Source organism: Myotis yumanensis, unplaced genomic scaffold (genome assembly GCF_028538775.1).
Source record: "Myotis yumanensis isolate MYYU_CA2020_CCGP unplaced genomic scaffold, mMyoYum1.0.hap1 SCAF_17, whole genome shotgun sequence".
NCBI lineage: Eukaryota > Metazoa > Chordata > Mammalia > Chiroptera > Vespertilionidae > Myotis > Myotis yumanensis.
Genome location: NW_027223768.1, coordinates 21,432,718 through 21,458,798, shown reverse-complemented (window position 1 = coordinate 21,458,798; position 26,081 = coordinate 21,432,718). Strand labels below are relative to the sequence as shown.

Below are 26,081 nucleotides of genomic sequence, written 5' to 3'. Positions count from 1 at the left end.
CGAAATCAATCAAAATATATTTTTTTAAAAACACACCAAACTACACGAGTTTGCGCTAACAAAAGAAAACTTCCATTTAGCACCACTGTGCCATGAATCTACATATCTCCCCACCTTGCTTTTTAAATCCTCACTTTAGGATATGTTTTTCACTGATTGTGTGTGTGTGTGTGTGTGTGTGTGTGTGTGTGTGTGTGTGAGAGAGAGAGAGAGAGAGAGACAGACATTGATCTTTTGCCTCCCATACACCCAATGGGGATTGAACTCAGAACCTGGGTATGTGCCCTGACTGGGAATGGAACTCACCACCTTTCAGTTTACAGGACGATGCTCCAACCAACTGAACCACTCAGACAGGGAGAAAATAGTCCTTTTAATGCACTGTGTTAATCTAACCAATTCTTTTAAATACTCCCAGCTCTATAAGCCTCTTACTGTATAGAATCTGGGTAAACTTGAGAAGAGCAATTAATCCTCATCTGTTTTTCTATAAGTTTTTATTAGTACAAAAATGTGTATATACTTCTCAAATGCAATCACAAGAGTGTAAAACAATGAGAAATTTAATGGATGATGTTTTTTGCTTTTTCAAAAAAGTTGAATCCAAACTCAAAGAATTACGGAATGGATAGTAAAGTTGTCACTGATTTGTAAAATTACAGCCTAAAAGAAAACTATCTCTCCCCCTTTCTCTTTCTCACACACACTCTTAAGCCTCAATTCCTTTGCTTTTCCAAAACTATCTGAACTCCTGTGTAGGTCCACAAACAAGAAATCCATTGTGTAAATCTGTAAATTGTATGACATCACTGAAATACAAGCACCAATTGGTATCACAAACAGTTTATGTTTCCAAGGATACCGGGAACTTTAAATACCCAGCAGTTATACAAGCTCAGGAGCACAACCTTCCTAACAATACCAGGAGCCTGCCACTTTCCCTCTATTTAAGTCACTGTTTCCAACAGAGAAGGGACACTGATTTTGCTCCAATCATTCTTCCAAATAATATACTCAGCAACAGTCCTCAATCATTTGATTATTCATTTTTATATTCTCAACTTAATGACAGCAAAAGAGAGGATTAAGAATATACATAGCCCTATTAATAGAGAGACTCTCAGAAGGCCAGCCTGGAGTCCTTTAATGAAAGTACACATTACAGATTTTTAAAATTCAATGCACATAAACACTTCTGATTAATCCTTATAGTAATGCTCTACTATGTTATGGAGTACCCCTTTAGTAATATTTAAAAACAATTTCTTCCTGTATGACTTTCCTAGAAAAGTCATTTTTCCTTACTTAACATCTACCTGGAATTCACCTATAAATTTATATGTGAACTTATTTATTCTAGCTAGAATAACTACTGCAACACAAAACACAGGCTAAAAAGATGAACTATATTATTGTTAAAAGTCAAACAAGTTTATAATCCTTTACAAAGGTCTCCTTAAAAAGGTGGTATTTAGGGCTAAATTGTTATAAAAGGTTGATACCTAAGCTCTGCTCTCTCTCTCTCTCTCTCTCTCTCTCTCTCTCTCTCTCAACCTAAAGTTATATTGTCTTTACATCAACTTTATTTGTGGAATGTTTTCCATTAATTACGTGCCATTGAGAGTTTTGACAGTTGCAGAGTTCTTATTTTTCTATTTAGGAGATAAATATTTTAGGCACGTATTTCAAAATGCAAATTGGAAACTCACAAGAAAAATAGGGAGCATTTACAGACTGCAATTAGAGTTTGCAAGAGCTGCTTGATGATGAGGGCAGCAGCAGGGACCTCTGAGCTATATGAATGGAAAGCCATGCTTACAGCGGCTCTTCTTATATTACCTCATATTGGACAGTTACAATACTAAGATTACAGGGCAAAGAGAGTTTCTATTTAGTCAGTTTTGCATTTTTTAAAATAACGTTTTTGTTACAAACTCCTTTGGATGAAGGTTGTATTTGATGCCTATTTTAAGTCATGTTATTAGGTATTAAATATATTTTAGGGAACTTATACATTGCTTGATACTTTTGAAGATAAATATTACACTGTTCTAATCTTTTAAAGTCAGAATCTTATGCAAATGGTTTATTTAACCATTTTTAAAACTGTTTTTAACAGACAGTAATATAAATAACTGAATAGTGTGTGTAAAGAGTCGATTACAAGACCCTAAAAATATAGGAGAGAAATAGAAGGTTTTAAGAATTTTAATAATGTTATTTGATTTGAGAGAGAGGGAGGAAGGGAGAGATAGAGGGAGAGAGGGAGGAAGGAAGATTTCAATTTTGCTGTTGCATTTATTGATGCATTCACTGGTTGATTCTTGTATGTGTCCGGACTGGGGTAGACCAGCAACCTTGGCGTATCGGGACAATGCTCTAACCAACTGAGCTACCCAGCCAGGGCTCTTAAAAGACTTTTTTTTTAATTTTAGAAAGCCATTGTGGGCTTTATATAAGTCTTGTAAAGCCTCCAAAAATAGATGCTGTGCTTTCCATTCACTGTCAAGTTGAATTTTGTGAGGGTGCCTATCTTTATCAAGTCAACATTTATATGCAGGTACAACTGCAAACTTCTTATAAATGACTAGAGACCCGGTGCATTAAATTCATGCACGGGGGGAGGGGGGGGATCCCCTGAGCCCAACCTGCACCCTCTCCAATCCAGGACCCCTTGGGGGATGTCCGACTGCCACTTTAGGCCCAATACCGGGGATCGGGCCTAAACTGGCAGTCAGACATCCCTCTCACAATCCGGGACTGCTGGCTCCTAACTGCTCACCTGCCTGCCTGCCTGATCGCCCCTAACTGCCCCCCCCACCAGTCTGATCACCCCTAACCGCCTCTGCCTGCCGGCCTGATCACTCCTAACTGACCCCCCCGCCCCCCGCCAGCCTGGTCACCTCCAACTGCGCCCCCCCCCCCCCCGCCAGCCTGGTCACCCCCAATTGCCCCCACAACTGCCCCCCCCCCCCACCAGCCTGGTCGCCCCTTACGGCCCTCACTGCTAGCCTGGTCGCCCCCGACTGCTCCCCTCTGCCGGCCATCCCACGCAGCCTGCAGTTCAGTTGTTTGGTCATCCCTCACTAACTCCCTGCCAGCCTTGTCACCCCACACAGCCTGCTGTTTGGTCATTACTGTTAATGTGATGGCATCCCAGACAATTTGCATATTCCTCTATTATTAGTATAGATGGTATGACTATTAGGAAACTAATACTCCAGATATTATAGTGAAGTTATTTATTTAGGACATAGAAAAACGTTGTTATGGAAATAAAATAATGCAAAATAATTTTACTTGTAAACTAACATGTTTTTTTCTTCTTTGAAAGACACTAAAAAGGCTTGCGTGTGCCGAAACCGGTTTGGCTCAGTGGATAGAGCGTCGGCCTGCAGTCCATTCCGGTCAAGGGCATGTACCTGGGTTGCAGGCACATCCCCAGTGGGAGATGTGCAGGAGGCAGTTGATCGATGTTTCTCTCTCATCGATGTGTCTAACTCTCTATCTCTCTCCCTTCTTCTCTGTAAAAAATCAATAAAATATATTTTTTTTAAAAAAAAAAAAAAGAAGAGTTCATACTAGTGGAGTGGGACTCATGTCCTTATGAGGAATGGGAGATACAGAGACACAGAAGAGACACACACAAAAAATGGCCATGTGATGATGGAGACACAGACTATAGTAATGGAGCTAGAAGCCAAAGAATGTCAAGGATTTCTAGCAAATACCTGAAACTGGGAGAGAGGCACAGAACAGATTCTCCCTCTGGACCTTCAAAAGAACCAACCCTGCTGACACCTAAATTTCATAGACTTCTGGCCTCCTGAATTTTAAGAGACTAAATCTACACCTGGATTTTTACTATAGTACCAATTTTACATTTAAAATGCAACAATTCGTAGGTTAAGAATATAATTTTCCACTTAATTTTATTTTCAAATCTTGAATTCTTTCAATTCCTCAGAATTATGAAATGAAAATCATTCAGTACAAGTCATAATCTCAAAGTAAATTATAGGAAAACTATTTGAACAAAAAGCCTCCCAAGACATTTTTCAGACTACACAAGTTTTCAATTGCTTTATTCTCTTAAATAACAAACTTTTTTACCTTTATCAAAAAATTTTAAATTAGCACTGATTCTAGACCTCAATAAGAAATCAATTTGGCAAATTTGAAACATTTATGTATATGTCTTTTCTGAACTGACCATTTAACTCTTTAAACCTCATAAAAACGTTTAGCTAAGTCTAGTTAATTCAAAATAGTCAAAATGTTGTATATAAGATTTCATTTCACATACTGCCTCTACTTGCCACAAACTTTGAAAAGATTACCTATATCATTAATGATAATGAAAGAACAAAGTAAATTGTTGTAAATTTTCCATACTAGAACTGTCTCACCTTTTTCCATGGTAGCTACTTAATCGCTGATTATTCAACTGAATTCATTAAAATATAATTCTACTGTGGCAGGAGAAGAGGCTAAATGTTCTATTAAGGTACAGTTTAGTCCATATTCTATTCTCATTATAATTAATCAACCATTCCTTGTCGCCACTTCTATCCTCTTTTGTTCTTTAAAAAGAATCAAAATTACATTTTAATTAAAGTAGAAAAATGAGAAATTATTGTTCAGTCATTATCAATAATTTATACACACTGATTTTTACACATATTTCTAATATAATGTAGCAGCAAGTATCTATATTTTTAAGTGATAAGAAAATACAAAAGGAAACGTTCTAACAGAAGTGTCAACATCCCCACATTATACATTAATACAATTTTGGATTACTAGTTAAGCAAATTAGAAGCCATACATATTTAATGAGCAAGTTAATGTCAATACTGAGATGAATAAAGTTATGTACTTATGAAGCACCTTTTCCTATAGATCACAAAGCATTTTCCAAAAATTTCTTTACCATTTTACATAAAGTGAGCATATGGCAAGATTTTTCTAGCTTTAAGATGTCAAGTTTTAGCCACAAAAAGGTTAAGCAGTTTCCCAAACAGTCCAAGTGAGTCAGGAGCAAAACAGAAATAGAACCCCAGACTCTTGGCTCTTAATCTACACTACAGCTACTAGTCCTCAATTAATCCTTGCCTTTTCTAACGTAAGAATATTTTAAAGTAACAGTAATAACAGCACCAGCATACCTAATCTCATTTAAGTCTCATAGCATCTCTGTAAGGTGGGTACTATCATTACTCCCATATTACATATAAAGAAACTGAGGCATAGAGAACTTGAGTAAATTGATCACAGCTATACTGTTAATAACTAGTAAAATCAGGATCTGAACCAAAGTAATATGACACTATATGATCATAATCATAATGCTATGCTACATTGGGGCCATGCACAGAAGTCAGGATATTTGGGGTCTCAAAAAACAGATTTTGTACTAACCAGCAATTTGATCTAGGTTGAATGACCACATGGCCCAGATTACACCTTGTTGTCTGTGCCAAAGTAATTAACAGCACCCCTTTCCAACCTTTGCAAAGCTTCTCTGTTTAGATTATAAGGAGATCTTTATATAGGCATTTTTTAAGCCTTCTTTTAATTTTATTTTACTCGTCTGTACAATAAAAATATTAGATTAGAGGACTTTCAATTAAAAAAATAAAGTATAAGGACATAAATATATAGGTAAATTTTTGCTTATGTAAGTATTCACAGTAGTCCTCACAGATAAAAATGTTTACTGAAAACAATAATTTCACGAGTTAAATGACCCCTTATACAGATCAACCCTTGCTTGAATACTATCCAGCCCTGAACCTTTCTTGATCATTTTTGAATCCTGTATGAGTACAAAGTCATTGCATAGTCAAATTGCTAATCTTGCAAAAGAAATAGGATTTTACAAAGCTGATGAGAGCTATGTTAGAAAAGAACTCAGATTTCATATACAAAAGTTCTGATAAGTAAGGCTATAGAAGAGTTATTTCATTTAACAACTGCAGAAAATTGATATAGATTATGACAGGTTAGGCAATCTAAAGAAAAATATGAATAACAAAGGATTAAGAAAGCGTCTTGGGCCAGACAATGGCATACACTCATTGTTTCATACCAGACCCTGCTAAGTGAAACTACACTTTGGAACTTAAAAAGGTAGCCATAGAACTCTGAAAACAGAAAGAAGACTGACTTGAGAAACAACATAGTGACAGAACATCTTATAACCCCGGGTTCAACAGAAGAAGGTGACCCAAAGCCTTGCCCCAAGCAACAGAAAGCAGTCTGGGTAGTCTCATTTCTTTGACAACACTAGGCAAGCCCAACAGTACTAGCCTTGGAGTATGGTGAGGAGGCCTGCAAACATTGAGCAGCCAAGGGAACCACATACCCCTTCCCCTCCAGACCTGAGACAAGCCTCCCTCACCAAGACATACCAGGTAGCAGGGGACAGAGGTGAAGGGGGTGGGTGAAAGGGCGAAGGCTACGCCCTCCACCTTCCCCCAGGGTAAGGGCTACGTCCTCCATCTTACCTTGGCCACGTGTTGGGCAAGGAGCTTCTTCACGGAAGTCTAAGACTCTGCTAGCCACACCCAGGAACGGGACATCGACTTGTGCCTGGCCAATCGGCAAAGCACAGTCCTTTCTCCTCCCTTACTCCAACCCCCCCCCCCATATAACCGGTCTCTGGGAGGGGTTCGGTCTCTCTCTTGGCCACTTGGCTAGCCGATGTGTCGGTGAGTCTGGTGGATGGAGAGCTCAAGTTAACTTGAAATACAGATTCTTATGCTTTTGCATCGGATTGGATGGCTCCCTGATGTGGTTTCTTGGGAATCTTGAAATCTGGGCATAACAGTGGGGGTCCTGGAAAGCGGGACCCACCATAACAAGAGCCCAGCCTGGGGGATTCTTCTCCATCTCCCAGAGGCAGGGGATCCTGTCACAGCATCCCAGCCCAGAAAGCCTGTCCCCATGGGCTGGAGACTCCCTTCTCCTTCCTAGAGGCACAGATGGCCTGTTCCGGAAAGCTCCTTCTGCTCCCCCAACCAGCTCCAGCAGAAATGAGTAGGAGGCCCACATAAACCAAGAAGACCAAAATAGTGCTGCAAAAAATCTGAAAATTGTCATAGGAACCATACTCTTTAACATTAGGCTTGTAGCTACATGCTAAACCCAAATAGGGTGACAACCAGCTAAAATAAAAGACTTTAACAGGACCTCCAATTTATAGCCAAAATGTTCAAGATTCAATTTTAAAAAATCCTCCATCATACCAAGAAACAAGAATATCACAGCATGAATGCAAAAAACAATCAACTAAGATGACTTGGATGTTTTAATAATCTGAGAAGTAATTTAAAGCAGGCATCATAAAAAGCTTCACAATCAATTGGAAATTACCTTGGGACAAATTAAAAAAGAACAGAATATCTTAGCAAAGAAACAGAATTTATTAAAAAAAACTGCATGAAAATTACAGAACCAAAAATACAACAGCAGAACTACAATAGTAGAATGAAGATGACAGAAGACAGAATCAGCAAAATTTAGGACAGAACAACAGAATTTACTGTATGTGAACAACAGAGAGAAAAGAGACTGAAAAAATAAATGTTAAAAAGACCTGTAGACAATATCAAAAGATCTAATACTTCTATCAGTGGCATTCCAGGAGAGGAGAAATAGAGTAGACAGAAGAGTATTTGAAAAAAATAATGGCTGAAGACCTCCCAAAAGGGTAGGCAAAAGACATAAGCCTCCAGATTCAAGAAGCTGAGTTGCCCTGGCTGGTGTGTTCAGTGGTTAGAGCATTAGCCAGAGGACCAGGGGGTCATGGATTTGATCCTGGTCAAGGGCACATACCTGGGTTGCATGTTCAATCCCCGGCCCAAGGTAGGGCGCATGCAGGAGGCAACCAATCGATGTGTCTCTTTCACATCAATGTTTATTTCTCTCTCTCTCTCTCTCTCTCTCTCTCTCACCTTTCCCTCCCTCCTTCCCACCCTTTCTAAAAAAAAAAAAAAAAAAAGAAGAAAAGAAAAGAAAGAAGATCAATGGAAAAACTACCCCCTGGGTGAGGATTAAAACACACACACACACACACACACACACAGAAGCTGAGTAAACCCAAAGAAATCCAAGACAAGACCCATCATAATTAACTTCTGAAAGCTAAAGACAAAAAATAAGTTGTGAAAGCAGTCAGAAGAAATGACATGGTACCTCTAGGGAACCAACAATCCAAATGACAGTCGATTTCTCATCTAAACTTATAAAGAAAGTAGAACAAAATTTTTCAAATGCTGAAAGAAAACTGGCAACTTCAAATTCTATACCTGATGAAATTATACTTGTGAAATGAAGGGGAAATTAAGGCATTCTCAGTTGAAGGAAAGCTCAAAACCTATGAACTAGGAGATCACAGTTCAATTCCCCGTCAGGGCACATGCATGGGTTTCAGGCTTGATCCCCAGTGTGGGACATGCAGGAAGCAGCCATTCAATGATTCTCACTCATCATTGATGTTTCTCTCTCTCTCTCTCTCTCTCTCTCTCTCTCTCTCTCCCCCCCCTTCCTCTCTAAAATAAAAATATATATTTTTAAAAAGAATGGCAAAAGAGAATTCTTCAGAGAGAAAATAATAAAAGAAATTTTAGAGCATTAGAAAGGAAGAAAAAATAATAAAAAGAACAGAAATATGAGGATATATTCTATCATCCTCAGGAGTTTATAGATATTTTATTATAGCAAAAATCATAATACCATCTGATACTCAAGATAATACTTTAAAGTGGGAAAGGTTTCTACACTATACTCAAAGTGATAAAATGTTGATACCAGTAAACTGTGAGGTCAAATACGAATATTATACTACCTCTAGAGCAGTGGTTCTCAACCTTCCTAATGCTGCGAAACTTTAATACAGTTCCTCATGTTGTGGTGACCCCCAACCATAAAATTATTTTCGTTGCTACTTCATAACTGTAATTTTGCTACTGTTATGAATCGTAATGTAAATATCTGATATGCAGGATGTAGTCAGATGACCCCTGTGAAAGGGTCGTTCGACCCCCAAAGGGGTCGTCACCCACAGGTTGAGAACCGCTGCTCTAGAGCAACCACTAAGAAAACTAAAAACAAACTATGAATAAATAGCCCTGGTGGGTTTGGCTCTGTGAATTGAGCATCGACCTGCGGACTGAAGGGTCCCAGATTCCATTCTGGTCAAGGGCAAATGCCTGGGTTGCGGACTCGGTTGCCAGTAGGAGGCGTGCAGGAGGCAGCCGATCAATGATTCTCTCTCATCATTGATGTTTCTATTTCTCTCTTCCTCTCTGAAATCAATAAAAGATATTTTTAAAAAACTATGAACAAATCAAAAAACAAACCTGTGGATGAAAAAAGGCAGTTCTCTTTGTGCTTTGCATAGGGGTCCCTAAGTAAGTGACCAGTTGAACAAGGAGAGAGCTATAAGTAAACACCATAGCAAGAGAACAAAGAAAAATCATATGGAAAGAGCTTTTCAGACTAAGTGATCCAATTAAAGCATCTTCATGTACCATTCCATGTGTGTATGTTTTGGGGGAGGAGGGTGAAATTCATCTGTACTTTTATTATTTGCATTGAATAGTTAGCATATGAAGAGAATTTCAGAATAAGGGACATGCTTTAAGATTGTGTGATGATTCTAGTATTTGGAGGCTAGGCACTGATATTCTGGTATTTAAGTTTTATTTAACTTCCATCCTCTTGATAACATCCTAAACTGGTGGGAGTTTTAAAAAATAAGCCCTCTTGTAATATTATTGGTCCTTGAGCTGGACAGAGATGTTTTGCCCTTAAAATAAAGTAATAAAAGCCTCATCCTAGCTAATTAAAAACAGTTAAATGGCATTAAAATATTTTTCAATGTGGCTCAGGGGTTGAGCATCGACCTATGAACCTGGAGGTCACAGTTCAATTCCCAGTCAGGGAACATGCAGGAGGCAGCCAATCAATGATTCTTTATCATCATTAATGTTTCTATCTTTCTGCCTCTCCCTTCCTCTCTGAAATCAATTTAAAAAATTAAAATATACATATATATATATGTAAAGTTCTTTATAGTTTGCTTAAAATACCATCACTAATAGGAAGGAATGTTAATTGTGCCCTTTGCAAAGAATGCTTAAAGAATAGAATCACTAAGCACCCATTTCAGCTACCATTATTTAACATATATTGTCAATAATTTACATTTTTCTGCCAATAGTATAACATCTTTATTAGTGTTTATAGAACATCCATAGTGTATAATGCATTCCACTAAACATATACCAGGCATGAACCCTGCCTATCTTAAAAAACAAAACAAACAAAATAAAAAAACACAACAATTGGATCTGGGAATAAACCCACAAATGCTGACAACAACTCATATGTTCTAACCACCAGATACTACTTTTCTCCAGAACAACAAACCACACACATAGCATTCAAAATACCCTTTATTTTGACCAAGGTTATGGTTATGTGCTGTGCTAAGTTATAGTTCAATTGGTATTCTATAAGCTTCAAACTACTTTGACATTTTGGTGAAAACATCTAAGATCGTGGACACAACACAAGATTTCTATTTTGTAAAGACAAGTGAATAAATAATCATCAACAAATCCAAAAACTAAGAGAAAAAGTAATTACAGATATGTCAGTGAGAAAATTCACATGAGAAAGACAGGAAAAATGCCTGTGGTTTACTGACTAAAGCTCAGTCACTAAGAACCTGTATACTCATATGGATAAGGTTTCATAATCATAGATTCAGTCATTACTCACATTACTCTTCTCTTTGCTTCCTCACAAAGATAATACCGGCCTTGAGCATGAGAAATTGACTACTAACTGCCTCAGGTAAAAATATGACAATCACCCTGGCAATGAAGACAAATCGACAAGTTCAATATAATCAAGCTTTTAGTTGGAAACTAAATCACACCTAACTAAAAACATACTTATATTTCTATTTTCTGCACAGGTGTAGAAAATTGCTAATTACTGAAACTATTCAATTAATACTAAAATATTATAAATACCTGGTACAAATATTTATTAAATGAATACATAGATATAAAACAGCAAGACTGTAGCGTGTTTAGATAACAAATGGAAAACGAAATGTGACTTAAGGTCTCAAAACACCAAATCATTATTTTGGATCAGGATATGTCCTTTACAAAATATAAGTGTAAATATATCCAAGAGAAATGAAAACATACTAGTATATCCGTGTAAAAACTTGTTCATGACTTTTCATAGCATTGTTCACAATAGCCAAAAAAACAATTCAATGTCCATTAACTGGTGAATACACAAATAAAAATGTAGTGTAGCCACATAATAGAATATTACTTAGTTATAAAAAGAAAAAAGTATTGATAGATGCTATAACATGGATGAACCCTGAAAGTATTATGCTAAATAAAAGAGGCCAGCTCTTGCACCTCAGCCACTGGCATGCCATCCAGACTTCAGGGCCACGTGAGTCACGGCCACATCTGTAAGCACAGGAAGCATTGGGGGCGGGGGGGTTATGCTGGTGGCTTGCATCATCACAGGATCAACTTCGACAAATATTACCCAGGTTTCTTTGGGAAAGTTGATATGAGGCATTACCACTTAAAGAGGAACCAGAGCTTCTGCCCAACTTGTCAACCTTGAAAAACTGTGATCCCTGGTCAGTGAGCAGACACAGGAAAATGCTGCCAAAAGCAAGACTGGAGCTGCTCCTATCACTGATGTGGTGTGATCGGGCTCCTACAAAGTTCTAGTGAAGGGAAAGCTCCCAAAGCAGCCTGTCACTGTGAAGGCCAAATTCTTCAGCAGAAGAGCTGAGAAGATTAAGGGTGTTGGTGGGGCCTGTGTCCTGGTAGCTTGAAGCTACATGGAGGGAAGGTGATTAAAATGTCCTCAAGTTAAAAACAAACCAAAAAAAAAGACGCCAGACACAAAGGCCACACATTGTATAATTCCATTATATGAAATCTGTAGGCAAATCTATAAACCTAGAGAGACAAAAGTACATTAGTGGTTACCTATGGACTCCGCCTATCTTTAACAAAAAGACTTGGATCTGGGAATAAACCCACAAACACTGGTGGGGGGTTAAGGGCATGCTGGGAAGTGACTGCTAATAGGTACTGAGTTTTTTTTCTGATGTTATAAAATTTATTGCAGTGTGGCTGAACAACTCTGTGAATATACTCAAAACAACTGAATTGTACAAAAGGACAAATATTATATGATTCCACTTATGTAAGATACCTGGAGTAGTCAAATTCAGAGACAGAAAGTAGAATGGAGGTTCCCAGAGTCAGAGAATCATCAAACATATCATCAAACCTCAGAGGGAAGGCAGGGGATGGCGAGGAGGGTGAGGGGGATTAGAGATCAACCAAAGGACTTGTATGCATGCATATAAGCATAACCAATGGACAGAGACAATGGGGCGGTGGGGGAATGTCCTGGGGGGTGGGAGTGGCCGGGGAGCGTCGATGGGGAAAAAGGAGACGTATGTAATACTTTAAACAATAAAGAATAAAAAAAAATAAGGTGTGTGTATATAAAGTAAGAACATTAAAATTGCCACCACTATGGGTAAACTCTTAAGTCTATAATCATGAAAGTTGAGTGGTTCAGCTAATAGCCTCTGATTAGCCTAGAATAAGATGATCAAACATGCCAAGGTCAGAACGCTAGTCTTAATTTAACATTCTGACTGCCTCTACATTACATCGCGCGCGCGCGCGCACACACACACACACACACGCACAGAGCTGAATGATTTCATCTACTCCTTGGCTCCAACTTCCATGCGCTGATCTCTACTCCTATATTCCTCTTGCTCCATTTTTCTGCGGTGCTCATTGGGCAGAAACTCCCAGGTTTTTTAAAACTTCTCAAAATCATATGCTCAGAATCCACAAAAATGGAAGGGTAAGAAAAGAGACCTGGAATAAGAAGGACCTGGGACTCACCACTGACTAGCTGGGTAGTCATCGGGAAGTAACTGAACCTTTCTGAGTTTCTACTTCCTTACTTTTAAAACGAGAATAACTACCCCCACAGGATTATTCAGAGGATTAAACCATATAACTGTGTATAAAGTACCCAGAGGTTGACAAACCAAGCATTTTAAAGTTTGAGCATATATGTGACTATGTCATGCAACACTTTAAGTTTTATACTAATATACTGCATTAATAACCTCATCATTGTTGGGACCTTTGTTCCCTAATGTTACAGACTGAACTATGTCCCCCTAAAGATCATATGTTGAAGCCCTAGCCCTCAGTGTGACTATATTTGGACATAGGAGCTTTAAAGAGGTATTTAAGGTTAAACAAGGTCATAATGAGATGGGGCCCTAATCCAATAGGACTGGTGTCTTTTAAAAGAGGAAGACACAATGAAGGCACCTATGAACAAAAGAAAGGACAAGTGAGAATACAACAAAAAGACAGACCCATCTGCAAGCTGACAAAGCCTCAGGAGAAAGCAAGCCACCCACACCTTGATCTTCAGACTTCTAGCCTGTAGAATTGTGAGAAAATAAATTTCTGTTTTTTAAGCTATATAGTCTGTCCTACTCTGTGGTATTTTGTTATGGCAGCCTTAGCAGATTAATATACTCAGAATACATTTATTGAAAATGAAAGGCCCAGCTGGCATGGTTCAGTGGTTGAGCATCAGCCTGTGAACCAGGAGGTCACGGTTCAATTTCTGGTCAAGGCAATGCCCTGGTCACAGGCTGGATCCCCAGTTGGGCGTGCAGGAGGCAGCGATCAATGATTATCTTTCATCATTGATGTTTCTCTCTCTTTTTCCTCTCTGAAATCAATAAAAAAAAATTTTAATGAAAGAATTATATTGATATATTGAATAATTTTAAATACAGTAGAATTATACATAAGTAGCCTAAAGTATTGAAGTTCATTGCTTTAATTTTTAAAACTTATTAACTTCAAAGCTGCTTAACAACAGACAACATAAATATCATAAATGACAAAATATTGGATCAACAACTTCAGGACAGCTTAGATGCAACAGATGGATGACAAAATGTTAGCTGAATAGGTGGTATGCATGCTGAAACACAGATTCTTAGGAGAAATAGTAAGAAGAAAATATTTCTCTGAATTTGTAGAAACATCTATTGTTAACTGATTATAATATAAAGCAAACAGAAGTTCCAATTATAGAAAAGATCTAGGCACTAGGTAAGTTCTTATACTAACTAGACTTTACCACTGTTTATTATATGTACTTCTTGTGAACATATCCTACTTTTTTTTCTAATATGGTTACTGTTTCCCTAGAATAAGTAAGGAAGCTGCACATCCTATATAATAAAAGGCTAATATGCAAATAGACCAAACGACAGAACAACCGAACAACCAGTCGTTATGATGTGCGTTGACCACCAGGCCATTGGCAGCAGGCGGCAGAGCATGGAACATGGTGGGTGTCGGCCATGGCAGCGGGACGGTGGAGCAGGTGAGCAGAGATGCCAGACCAAGGCGGGGCACCAGTCCCTATCATCAGGGAGAGCCTCTGGTGGTTACTGAAAATTCTTTGCTGCCATGCACTGTGGTCCCCCCAGTACTCACACCTGCCACTGGCACCAGCCCTGTTTGCACCCGCTGCCAGGGCCGGAGCTGCCACTCACACCTACAACCAGAGCTTTCGCTCGCTGCCCGTGCCAGTCCCGATTGCTCGGCGCCGTCAGTGGGTGCGAGCGGTGGTTGCCAGCTCCGATTGCCCCTGAGGGCTTCACCACCTCCCCCTGCTCCTAAGGGGCAATTGTGGCAGCAGCCACCACTCACACCTGCTGATGGCGCCAGCCCCAATCACTTCACACCATCAGCAGGCTTTGAGTGGGGCCAGCGCCACCAGTGCATGGGAGTGGTGGCAGCAGGAGCGGGTCTGCCGGCAGACAAGACAGGGGGCTGCAGCGGAAGGGGCCAGGCAGGGGTACGGAGGATGGGCCAAGACCCGCCCCTGTGCCCACTGTAGTCTCACGGCCCATAGTTCCTTTCAAGGTGCACTGGGCCCCTAGTTAATAAATAATGTGCTATGTCCCCAGCACCAATAACAGTGTCTTAGGAACTCAATAAACAATTCTTGAATTAATGTATAGGGTCCTTTTCAATAACATTTTGTATGTAAAAGTTGTTAAAATCATACTCTTTTCCTTGTGAGGAATGAGATTATTAAAATATTTGAGAAAAAAAGTCTTCTAATTTCTAAGTTAGGGGGTCTTTAATAACATAACACTGGGAAAGAGGATATTCTTATTACTATGACATGATAAAGCATAAACTGTAACCAGAAAGGAGAACTACCTAAGGTATATTTAATTTTCTTTCTTATTTCATTTTTTAATTAGTTTACTTCCTTACTCTTTTTAAGCTTTCATTCCTACCAATACATATTAACAGAGGAAGAAAAATAATTTAGGTATAAAATTGCCTCCCAGTAATTTCTACTTTCTAAGTGTTACATGCATTAGATATATGGTTTACATACCATGTACTCTTACAATTTATAGTTTCTACTTAGTTTCACAGAGCTAGTAAGTGACAGCCATTAGATTATATGAAATTTTGTTGATCTGATATGCCATAATCTGTTTAGTTATTCCTCTCTTAATGGGTGTTCAATATATTTCCCCTATTGCAAGCAAGTTGACTCCATGCTTAGCCATGGGCCCAAATGCAGCTGGAATTACTTTTAGCTATAAGAAAATGTTTAATTTTTTAAATATTATATCATTTGACCTACACATTGTATCAGATGAAGGAATACATACTGTTCAACTGGAGAGCTGAACACAGAATAGTAGTGAAACCTTAAGCTTCTCCCTCTTAAATTGGTTGAGGACCCTAAGTATAGTATATTTCATTGCTTTAAGCTTGAGGGTAATTGTGTTCAGTTATAAGAAATTATTATTTGTTTATGCTCAGAAGATGCACATGCTCAGAACAAGTTTGAGTTTACAAAACTTAAGATTAAAACACTACAATTCATTTATACTAGTATTTAATAATTATAACAAACTTATGAATCAAGTATCCTTTTTCCTTATTTTTTAAAAATAACTGTATTCATGTAAATTCACTTTCTAATAGAAACAATATCTAATATAGAGAGAGCTGCTATGTGCCAAACACTATTTTAAATGTATTAAATACATACATACATTATTTAATGCCTCTGACATCTTGCAATTTATATTAAAGAAGAAAAGTAACAAACACTAGTGGGTTTAAAATTAATATATATATTGATTTTCTTAACACAGTCTTAAAGATATCTATGTTCTTATATTCTCATACCTTGCCACAATACTGTAATAACTTACATAGCATTTTCAAATTTTACTTATCACTTGTGAGAAAGGAATTACTATTCCACAAAAGTGTAAAGAGAAATTAAGAGGTTAAATTTCACAAATGATAATTGGCATAGATGGAAGCAGAATTCACATCTGTTAGGCCAATCATACTCTTTTTCTTGTGAGGAAAGAGAAATAAAGATCTACAACTGCAGGTTAGAAAATCACTGGCACAGACTGTATGCTGGATAGAAGCTACAAGAGAAAAGTAGATCTCAAGAGAAAAGTAGATCTCTTGACAAAAAATAGCTCCAATCTTTGCATTAAAATTACAGTTCAATTTAAAGAGCTTGGCTCTCCACTGATGAAGCACTTAGAAGGTATAGTAACTGTTTAATAAAAATTGCTGACCTGACTGGTAGGAATAGTATGTACTATTCTTTAATTATTGAACTTAAAATCCCTTATAAGTACACTTTAAACTTTATATATGCTTCCACATGCATAATTATTCTATGATTAGAATGGATATTAGGATGTAATAAATGCAGAATATTTTATATCTCCTTAAGTAGAAAAAATGTGTAAAAAGCAGGTGCACATTCTCAAAACACTCACACATGGTCAACAATTTGTCATACTTGCTAAAAACTGAAAGTTAACTACAACAGTCTAAAAATGTTTATAAACACAAATATTTTTTTAAAAACCTATAGCTTTCTTTTATCAAATGCGCACGTTAACCATTGAGATGCATTGATTCTAAGAATTTATTTTAAACTCTTAATTCTCTTTGATGCTCCTTTACATAAGCCTATGATCACCTGACAAGGAAACAGGTATACTAGTATGCAAGGAAATGCAACAACCTACCTAGACTTTCAAAAAATATTTTTTTTAATATATTTTTATTGATTTCAAAGAGGAAGGGAGAGGGAGAGATAGAAACATCAATGATGAGAGAGTCATTGATCGGCTGCCTCCTACATGCCCCACACTGGGGATCGAGCCCACAACCCGGCATGTGCCCTTGACTAGAATCGAACCCAGGACCCTTCAGTCTGAAGGCCAACACTCTAGCCACTGAGCCAAACCAGCTAGGGCTCAAAAATTTTAATGGAATGTTAATAGAGGCATATCAAGAAAGATTTTACTCTTAGTAGTTATCTGTAAGCCAAGAGTAAGCAAAAAAAACAAAAACACTTAAGTATATCATTAAAACTCACTGAGTCAAGGAAAATCTAGGGAAAGCAGAGTTTAGGAAAAATACTGAGTTATTGGTACACATATATTTGCAAAATTACTTATTTTTCACTTATATATCACTCTTTCACATTCTCTAATTTTATTTTAAAATAGATTAAATTACACTGCAATAACAAAATTCTTTAATTCCCACAATTTTAGAGTTAAAAGCTCTGCTGATGTGGCCAATCTCATAAGAAAGATAAGCTAAAGTTTTCTAATGATCACAGCTTGTCCAAAAATTCTCTCAACTGGATGAAAATAGTATCAAAGTTTCAGTGTTAACATTTTCAAGGAAAACAAAACAAAACAAACAAATACAAATAGGTCTTAACACATAATTGAGACAACTTATCAGATTAGGTCAGTCATTTCCAAGGCAATCAGAGGTTTTCCTTTTTTTTTTTTTGGCTTTAACAATACTACCATCAACATAAAATTTTTTAAAATGTAAACAAGTCCTAATGAGGTTTTTAAAAATCTGACAATTCTGTTTCCTGAATCAAACACAAATTTCAATTTTGCTATTTGAAAACATATTCAAGATTTGCATCTTTCACTTCCATATGCAAATTGTATATTTTTATGCATAAGCAAATCAAAATTCCAACATTTTAAAACCTACCAAAACAATTCTGCTATAAATAATAACATTTGTTAATATTTATAAAGGGATAACAGAAATTATGTTTTTTAATTCTCAACTTTGTCATGAGGAAATTATTCAATTATGCTTCCTCTAAATTACATTTAACTTGAAAAACTTAAAGGTAAAAAAATAAATAAACACTTTTTCACAGACTTCAAAACAGAGTTCAAGAGTACAACATAATACAAAAAATTCTTTAACCAAATCCATATTTTACTGTTATTTATTACTATTCATTGAAGGAGGGCCTCTGAAGTAGTGTTTATCACTTTTTTAAAAGTGTACTTATTACATAAATTTGGCTCATAATGAGTAAATAGTGTGGTTTAGCTTATTATAAAACACAAGTAATTAAAATTCCAATAGTAATTAAATCAGGTATCACTTTTTTTCCCCTTATGCATCACAATATACCTTCTCTTACTGGCTCACTGGTTGATTCTCCTTTTAGACTCAGCATCCTGGAGAAGCCATTGGAAAGAGTAGAGAAAATGCCACGGATGAAATATCCCTGCTGCTCAGACTCCACTGACCTCCCTGAAGTCGGCGATGGTCTCACAAATCTGATACTGCAGCGGGGTTCTGGCTCTGAAATAGATCTGGTGAATGGAACCCGAAGTGACCGGGTGTTGGCCAGGTTCAGCTTCTCTGCTGATGTTCCAAGGACCTCATTAGCAGAAGCAGCAGCATTATCATCAACCATCTTTGGCAGGACCTTTTGTTGTAGTTCATCCAAGTCTCCTTTATTATTTTGCGTACTCTCTTTCTTGCCCACTTTGCACCTAAAGCTGGGATGTGTTTGCCACCGATAAGCACTCAATGGCTTTCCTAGATTGGAAACATCATGTTCATTTTTCTTCCTCTTGCTTTTCAATGGACCACACCATGGATAACTCTTTAAGCTTGTTCCTATCTCTGAATTTGCATAAGCAGGTTCTGATAAAGATCTTCGATAGCTAGGAGGATAAGATGATGTTTGTCTCTTAAAGATGTTCATCTTCCAGGACTCCATTTTTAAACAACTTCTCTAAGCTGAAAGTTCCCTCTACACTGTAGTCTTAGCAGTTGAACCACACTTGTCCGTGCAGTCCAAAACATTCAACTGCTTAAGTAGCTTTTTTTGTGTGGCTTTGAACCACAGCAGATGTTGCTGCTTAAGGACTGGTGTCATGTTATTCTATTACCCCATTTTCCCAGATCTCCGAAATTTCAGCAGCACCCAAAAATCTCTTGCCTTGAAGCAAATTATCTTCAGAGAACAGCAAAAGTAAAGATTTGCAGATCATCTTGCTCCCTTCCAGTAGGTTACATGTCTGTACTAGGTTTTCAGGAAATGATTTTTAAAAAAATAAGAAGTGAAATAAAAGCAACAAAAACCCACAGACACCTCTATGGACCAATAGTATTTAAGTGTTCACCATGCAAATGATAGTAGGTTAAAAACAGAATGTGAAAGTACTCAAGCTGACAGCTACACTTTCCGGAAGAAAAAAACCCTGCCTAAAAGCCTGCTCTTTAAGTAACAGCTCTTCAGAATAGTTTTTGAAGTTCGGATTTCAGAAATTTAACTTCAAGCATTGCTATTTATAACACTTCTCTCAAAGTTAATATTGTTTTCTAACCAATAGGTAGTCTTGCTTTGAGTAGGCACTGCAAAGTAGAGGGAAAGGGACAAAAGAATGCCAAAATTTAAAGCCATTTTTATTGTAAATATATTATGGCGAATTAAAAAAAACACACATAAATGGATAAAAAGAGAAGAGGGATAAAGGACATTTGCTAGGAAAGACAGCAAAGAAAAAAATCTTAAGGCAACATATTGTGGCAACTGGAACATAGGACCGTACATACTTAAATGATTTCTAGAAGGGAAAAGTTTGCTTTGTAAATTGAATTGGGGTAAGTTGTCTGGAAAACTATTCCCTATTTATTTAACCAAAGAAATTCCTTTATTCCTCTTTGTACTGCTTACAATTTTAAAAAAAGAGCTGACTATTTAAAATTTTGTTAAAGTAAGTACCTTCTATTGAACCAAGACCATGAATGCCAAGATTTTGGTTGGGTGTTTTTTTTAACTGTCTGCTCATAAACTCCTGAAAATAGGGGTTTCAAATGGAAAGCCTGACAGACTTTAGACCACCAGTAAAAGAGATATAACATGGCTATCAAATCGCTTTGCAAGTTAAATAAAAAATGATGATTTCATCTGAAAAACTAAAAAACTACCCATGTATTTGTATAACGTGTACAATGAAAAAGTTCTCACACAAGTCTCTCTTATTAATGTAAAAATAGTAATTTTAGTAATATACCTATTCTTTTAAACATATTCAAATGTTTTAATTATTTTCATTATCATAAAGCAATAAACTCATTTTCGTTTGCTTATACAGTCTCTAAACTTATACATTTCTATATTAATGTTGAAGTACTCGGTTTTCCCAAAAACATAATATATCAAATTAGAGTAACTTACAAGGATAATATGTTTCTTGTTTAAAAAAAACAAAAAACACACACTCAGAAATATGAATTTGAAGAAAGAGAAAAAGAATAAACATTAAGCTCTCGTCTCTATTATGGCACATCAACCCATCCACAAAAATTAATCTGTGATGGAAAATATAAGACAATAATGCTTGCCAAAGAATCCAGAAGAGAATATTTCTGTGAACTGAGGATAGACAAAATTTCTTAGAACGCAGAAAACAATAACCATAATAGGAAAACATTAATATGAATTCATAAAAATCAAAAATTTCTGTTCAATAGAACACATTAAGAAAATCATAATGGCTGTATCAGTTTACATTCCCACCAGCAGTGAATGAGAGTTTCTTTTTCTCCACAACCTCTCCAACACTTGTTATTACTGGTCTTTTGATAATAGCCATTCTTAACAGGTGTGAGGTGGTATCTCACTATAGTTTGTGTGTATGTGTGTTTTGTTTTGTTTTGTTTTTAGGAAGAAAGGAGGGGAGAGTGAGACAGAAACATCGATGTGAGAATGAAACATAGATCGAATGCCTCCTGAACACCCCCTAACAGGGATGGAGCCCACAATCAGGACATGTGCCCTGACTGGGAAATGAATTGGCAACCTTTCAGTGCATGGGATGATGGCCAATCAATTGAGTCACACCAGCCAGGGCTCACTGTAGTTTTGATTTGCATTTCCCTAATAATTAATGAAGCTGAGCATTTTGTCATATATCTATTGGGCATTTGTATGTACTCTTGGGAGAGGTGTCCGTTCAGGTCCTCTGACACTATGGAAAACAGTACAGAGGTTCCTCAAAAAATTAAGAATAAAGTTACCACATGACCCAGCAACCCCCTTTCTGGGTATTTACCTGAAAATTTTGAAAATATTTATTGGCAAAGATATATGTACCCATATGTTCACTGCAGCATTATTCATGGTGGCCAAGACATGGAAACAACTGAAGTAGTGGTCTTTGATAGACAACTGGATAAAGATATTGTACATCTATATAATGGAATACTACTGAGCCATAAGAAAATACTGCCACTTGCAACAATGTGGATGGATCTTGAGAATATCATGCTAAGCAAAATAAGTCAGACAGAAAAAGTTAAGAACCACATTATTTCACTCATATGTGGGATATAAAACTGAAAGCAACAAAAAAATAAACATGAAAAACAAACAAAAACTCATAGCCATAGACAACAGTATGGTGGTTACCTGAGGGAAGGGGGAGTGAGGAGTAATAGAGGGTAAAGGGGGTAAAATATATGATAAGGGCAGAAGATATGACTTCGATAATGGGCACACAATGCAATATACAGATCATGTATCATAGAAATGTACACTTGAAACCTATATAATCACATTAACCAATGTCACCCCAAATAAATTTATTTTTTTAATCAATAAGCAAGCCACAAAATGGAAGAAAATATTCACGATATAAATATCTCAAAAACAATTTGTACTACAATATATGAATAAGTACTACAATTTATTAGGAAAAAGAAAAGCAACCCAATTTTTAAAAATAGGCAATAAAGTTTAAACAACCCTTCACAAAGAAAGCTACATGAATTGTCAATAAACATATGAAAAAAGAAATCAAACTCATCAGTAACTAATGAGATATCTATCAGTCACAACCACTAGAATGGCTAACATTTAAAGGGCTGGTAACAGTTATGGCCAACATCCTCATAAATGGTAATGGGAGCATAAAATATTAAAATAACCAAGGAACAAATTCAACATTAAAAAAAAATGAAGTTCAACAACCATTTATCCAATGACCCAGAAGTTCTACTCTTAGGCATTTACACACAAAAAATTAAAATGTACATGCTTTTACTTGAATGTTCATATCAGCTTTATTTATTACTAGAAGCCCAGTGTACGGGATTCGTGCACTGGTGAGGGAAGTGGCCTGTGGGGATCAGCCCACTGTGGGAGCTCCACTCATCCCGCCCGGTCAGCCGAATGGCTGTGGACCTGCACTGACCACCAGGGGGCAGCTCCTGGGTTAAGTGTCTGCCCCCTGGTGGTCAGTGCACTTCACAGCGACCGGTCGTTCTGCCGTTCAGTTGATTTGCATATTAGAGTTTTATTATATAGGACAGCCATAAACTGAAAACAACCCAAACATCCATCACAGTAGAATGGATAAACAAACTGGTATTTGTATACAATGGGGTACTACTCAGCCATAAAAAAATAAACTACTAATACACAAAATAATGTGGGTGAATATCACAGATATTATGCCAACAAAAAAACTGGGCACAAAAAAAAATACATACTGTATGATTTCACTGCTATGGAGTTCTAAAACAGTCTAAACTAATCTATAATGGGGAAAAAACATTAGAAGAACAGTTGTCAATCAAGGGAGGGGCAGTATTAACAAGAAATGTTCACCAGGAAACTTTCTGAGTGACAGAAATTTTCTAAGTCTTTATAGAGATGTGAATATGGGTGTATTATCAAAACTCATCCAATTGTTCCCTTAAGATTTATGTATTTTGCCATAATTAAATTTTACCTTAAAATACTTTAAGCAATACTGAATTCTAGTAGGTTTTCTTATCTGGTTTTAGGGATAGCGATTCTGAAACTACTTTCTGTGTATTTTGGGCTTAATGAAAGGAATTAATACATCAGAGAATGAATGAATACCAATACTGGAATAAGCTAACATTTTGTGCCTCCTAATATGATGAACTGTAATGGATAAAACAATCACTTACTTGTTATTCTTGAAAAAAAAAAAGCATAACCTAAATCTAATCACAAGCAACATCCGGTAACCTCAAATTAAGGAAGATATACAAAATAACTGTCCTCCTAGCTTTAAAAATGTCAAGATCAAGAAAGGCTCAAAGAAAGGCTATGGAACTGCTGCAACTCAAAGATTAAAGAGACACAATTAAAAGCAATGTATGATTTTGGATTGGATCTTGAAATGGAGAGAAGGGCAAATAGCCATAAAGGACATTACTGGGAGAATTAATAAAATTTGAAAATGAATTATGGATTATAAAATAGAATCATATAAAGGTTAAATTTCCTTACTGTGGTAATTTTACTGTGGTTATGAAAGACGATGTTATTATTCTTAGGAAATTCAGACATAAGTATTTAGGGATATAGGGGTATGATGTTTCCAATTTTCAAAGGATTCAAGAAAAAATATGTGTGTAACGGTAGATAAAATATGATAAAGCAAATGGGTCAAAATGTACACAATTGTTGTTGAACCTAAGTAAAGAGTATATGGGAATTTCTTGCACTCTTGAAAATTTTTTATAGGTTTAAAATTACATCAAAATAAAAGTACCTAAGTTAAAAAAAAAAGTTCACAAGTAAACATTTTTAAATTCCATAACTACTTAATTTGGGTTTATAATACAGGTATTTTTATTATTAATACGGTAATGGTGTCTGTGTCAGAGTATTTTTGGGGTAATGTAACAAAATATCTACTTTCACAGGTTTTATGGAAGAGGGAAGTTAATCAAGATCACCTATTAAAATACCTCAATGGAAAATTAAGTTAAGGTTATGATTTAGGTAACATTTGCACAGTAAAGGTAGAACTTGAAACCCAGTAATCCACAGTGAAATTCAGAAACTCAATGTTAAATGAGGAAATTCTTACTTTACACACTAAATAAGTAGGGTTATGGGTAAAAATAGTTATTGTAGTTTCTAAACTCATCAACTCAATTCTTTTAAGGAACTACCACAATTCTCCTTGCCATAAACTTCCCTATTTGAGGAATATGGAACTGGAAAATATTAAATAACAGAAAAAGATTCAAGTGGAATCAGAAGCAAAGAAATAAAGGGGAAAATTAATCCCTCTTACAGCTGGCTAAAGTTTGATTGGACAAATGCTTCTCTCATTAGGAAAGCCTAGTTTATATTATTATTTCTCTAATTTTATCTTTAAACTGAATTTAAAATAATAACTTGACATTCTGAATTTTCTGAATTTTCTTAAATATATACAGGGTTAGGCAAAAGTAGGTTTACAGGTGTGAGTATATAAGGGTCTGTGTATTATTATTTATTATTATACTAGAGGCCCAATGTAGAAAGATTCGTGCAAGAATGGGCCTTCCTTCCCTGGCTGCTGGCACTGCCTTCGCTCTGGCCCGGAGCCACCTTTCCGCTTTCCCACGCTGCCCAGAAGCCCGAAGTGGCTGGGTGGTGTGGAATGCCTGCGTCCCGCCCCACCCCGTCCCTGACCACTTGGCGCCTGGGTATGCAAATTAACCCACTATCTTTGTTGGGTTAATTTGCATACCCACTCCTGATTGGCTGGTGGGTGTCATGAAGGTACAGTCAATTTGCACCTTTCTCTTTTATTAGTGTAGATTATTTTTCCGTAAAAACAACTGTAAAGCTACTATTGCCCCACCCTATATAATGAATTTTTAAAGAACCTATTCACAGGATTTATAATTTCTTAAAATAAATTACATTCGTTATGAAACCTACTATAAAAATTGTTTGATCAATGAAGTGTCAGAACAAGAATGTATCAACTACCTTTAAATTTTCTTACTAATAATACGTAACATTTAAAACACAAATTTAAATAAAAAGTAAGAGAGAAAAAAAGCAAAAAGAAATGCAGAAAGAAAGAAAGAAAGAAAGAAAGAAAGAAAGAAAGAAAGAAAGAAAAGAGAAAAAAAAAGAAAAGAAAAGGAATAGCTTTAAGAACCAATCTGGTTACTAAGTCAAAAGAAACACATAAATTCCCTAAATAAGTAGGAAAGTCCTTATATTCAGTCATATCTCAAATTATTTTTGAGCAACTCACTCAGCCTGAAATTCCCAAGCCTCCCATGCGATTCAGTCAGATTAGATTCACCAAAATAAAAAATTGTATTGGGATTTGAAAACAAAGTGAAAATATTTGCCTGCAATATTCTGTGAGAGTGTATAAAACAGATAGAGCAGCGATTTTTAACTAGTGTGTGGTAAGAATTTTTAAAACATGCAATACCTGCTATTTAGTCAGGGGCATTGACCTCTTTTTCCTTAGATTGATTGTCAAATTAAAAAATGACAACAGTCAACACAATAGCCATCAGGTGTGAATGAATAAAACTTGTATCTATTTTTTGGCAAAAAATATTTTTTTGGTGTGCCGCGGAATCTTAGGAATTAATTTGTGTGCCATGAAATTAAAAAGGTTGAGAATCGCTGACATAAAGATTTAACAGTTCTTATGGTAGTGTGCTGAGAATAAAATATATAATAATCCTAGCCAAATGGCTTCTTGCATTCAGTAAAACCGATGAATATCAGAGCGTAAGCAGGGGTGGGTGGATGGGTGG

The 26,081-nt window shown here is 36.5% G+C and overlaps 1 protein-coding gene across 6 annotated transcripts in view; it reads right to left on the bottom strand.

Moving 5' to 3' along the window:
* RASAL2 (RAS protein activator like 2) overlaps positions 1–26,081 on the bottom strand; it is a 245,434-nt gene that overhangs the window by 146,762 nt on the left and 72,591 nt on the right. For 2 of the 6 annotated variants that reach the window (XM_070396880.1, XM_070396883.1), the window contains exon 1: positions 18,657–19,518. The exons of 3 other annotated variants lie outside the window; for them this stretch is intronic. In XM_070396880.1, coding sequence (XP_070252981.1) covers positions 18,657–19,254 — 598 coding nt within the window. In that variant the 5' untranslated portion in view covers positions 19,255–19,518. Of the gene's footprint in view, positions 1–18,656; positions 19,519–26,081 lie in introns of those variants that run through there. One more of the 6 variants, XM_070396882.1, reaches the window with a different exon arrangement.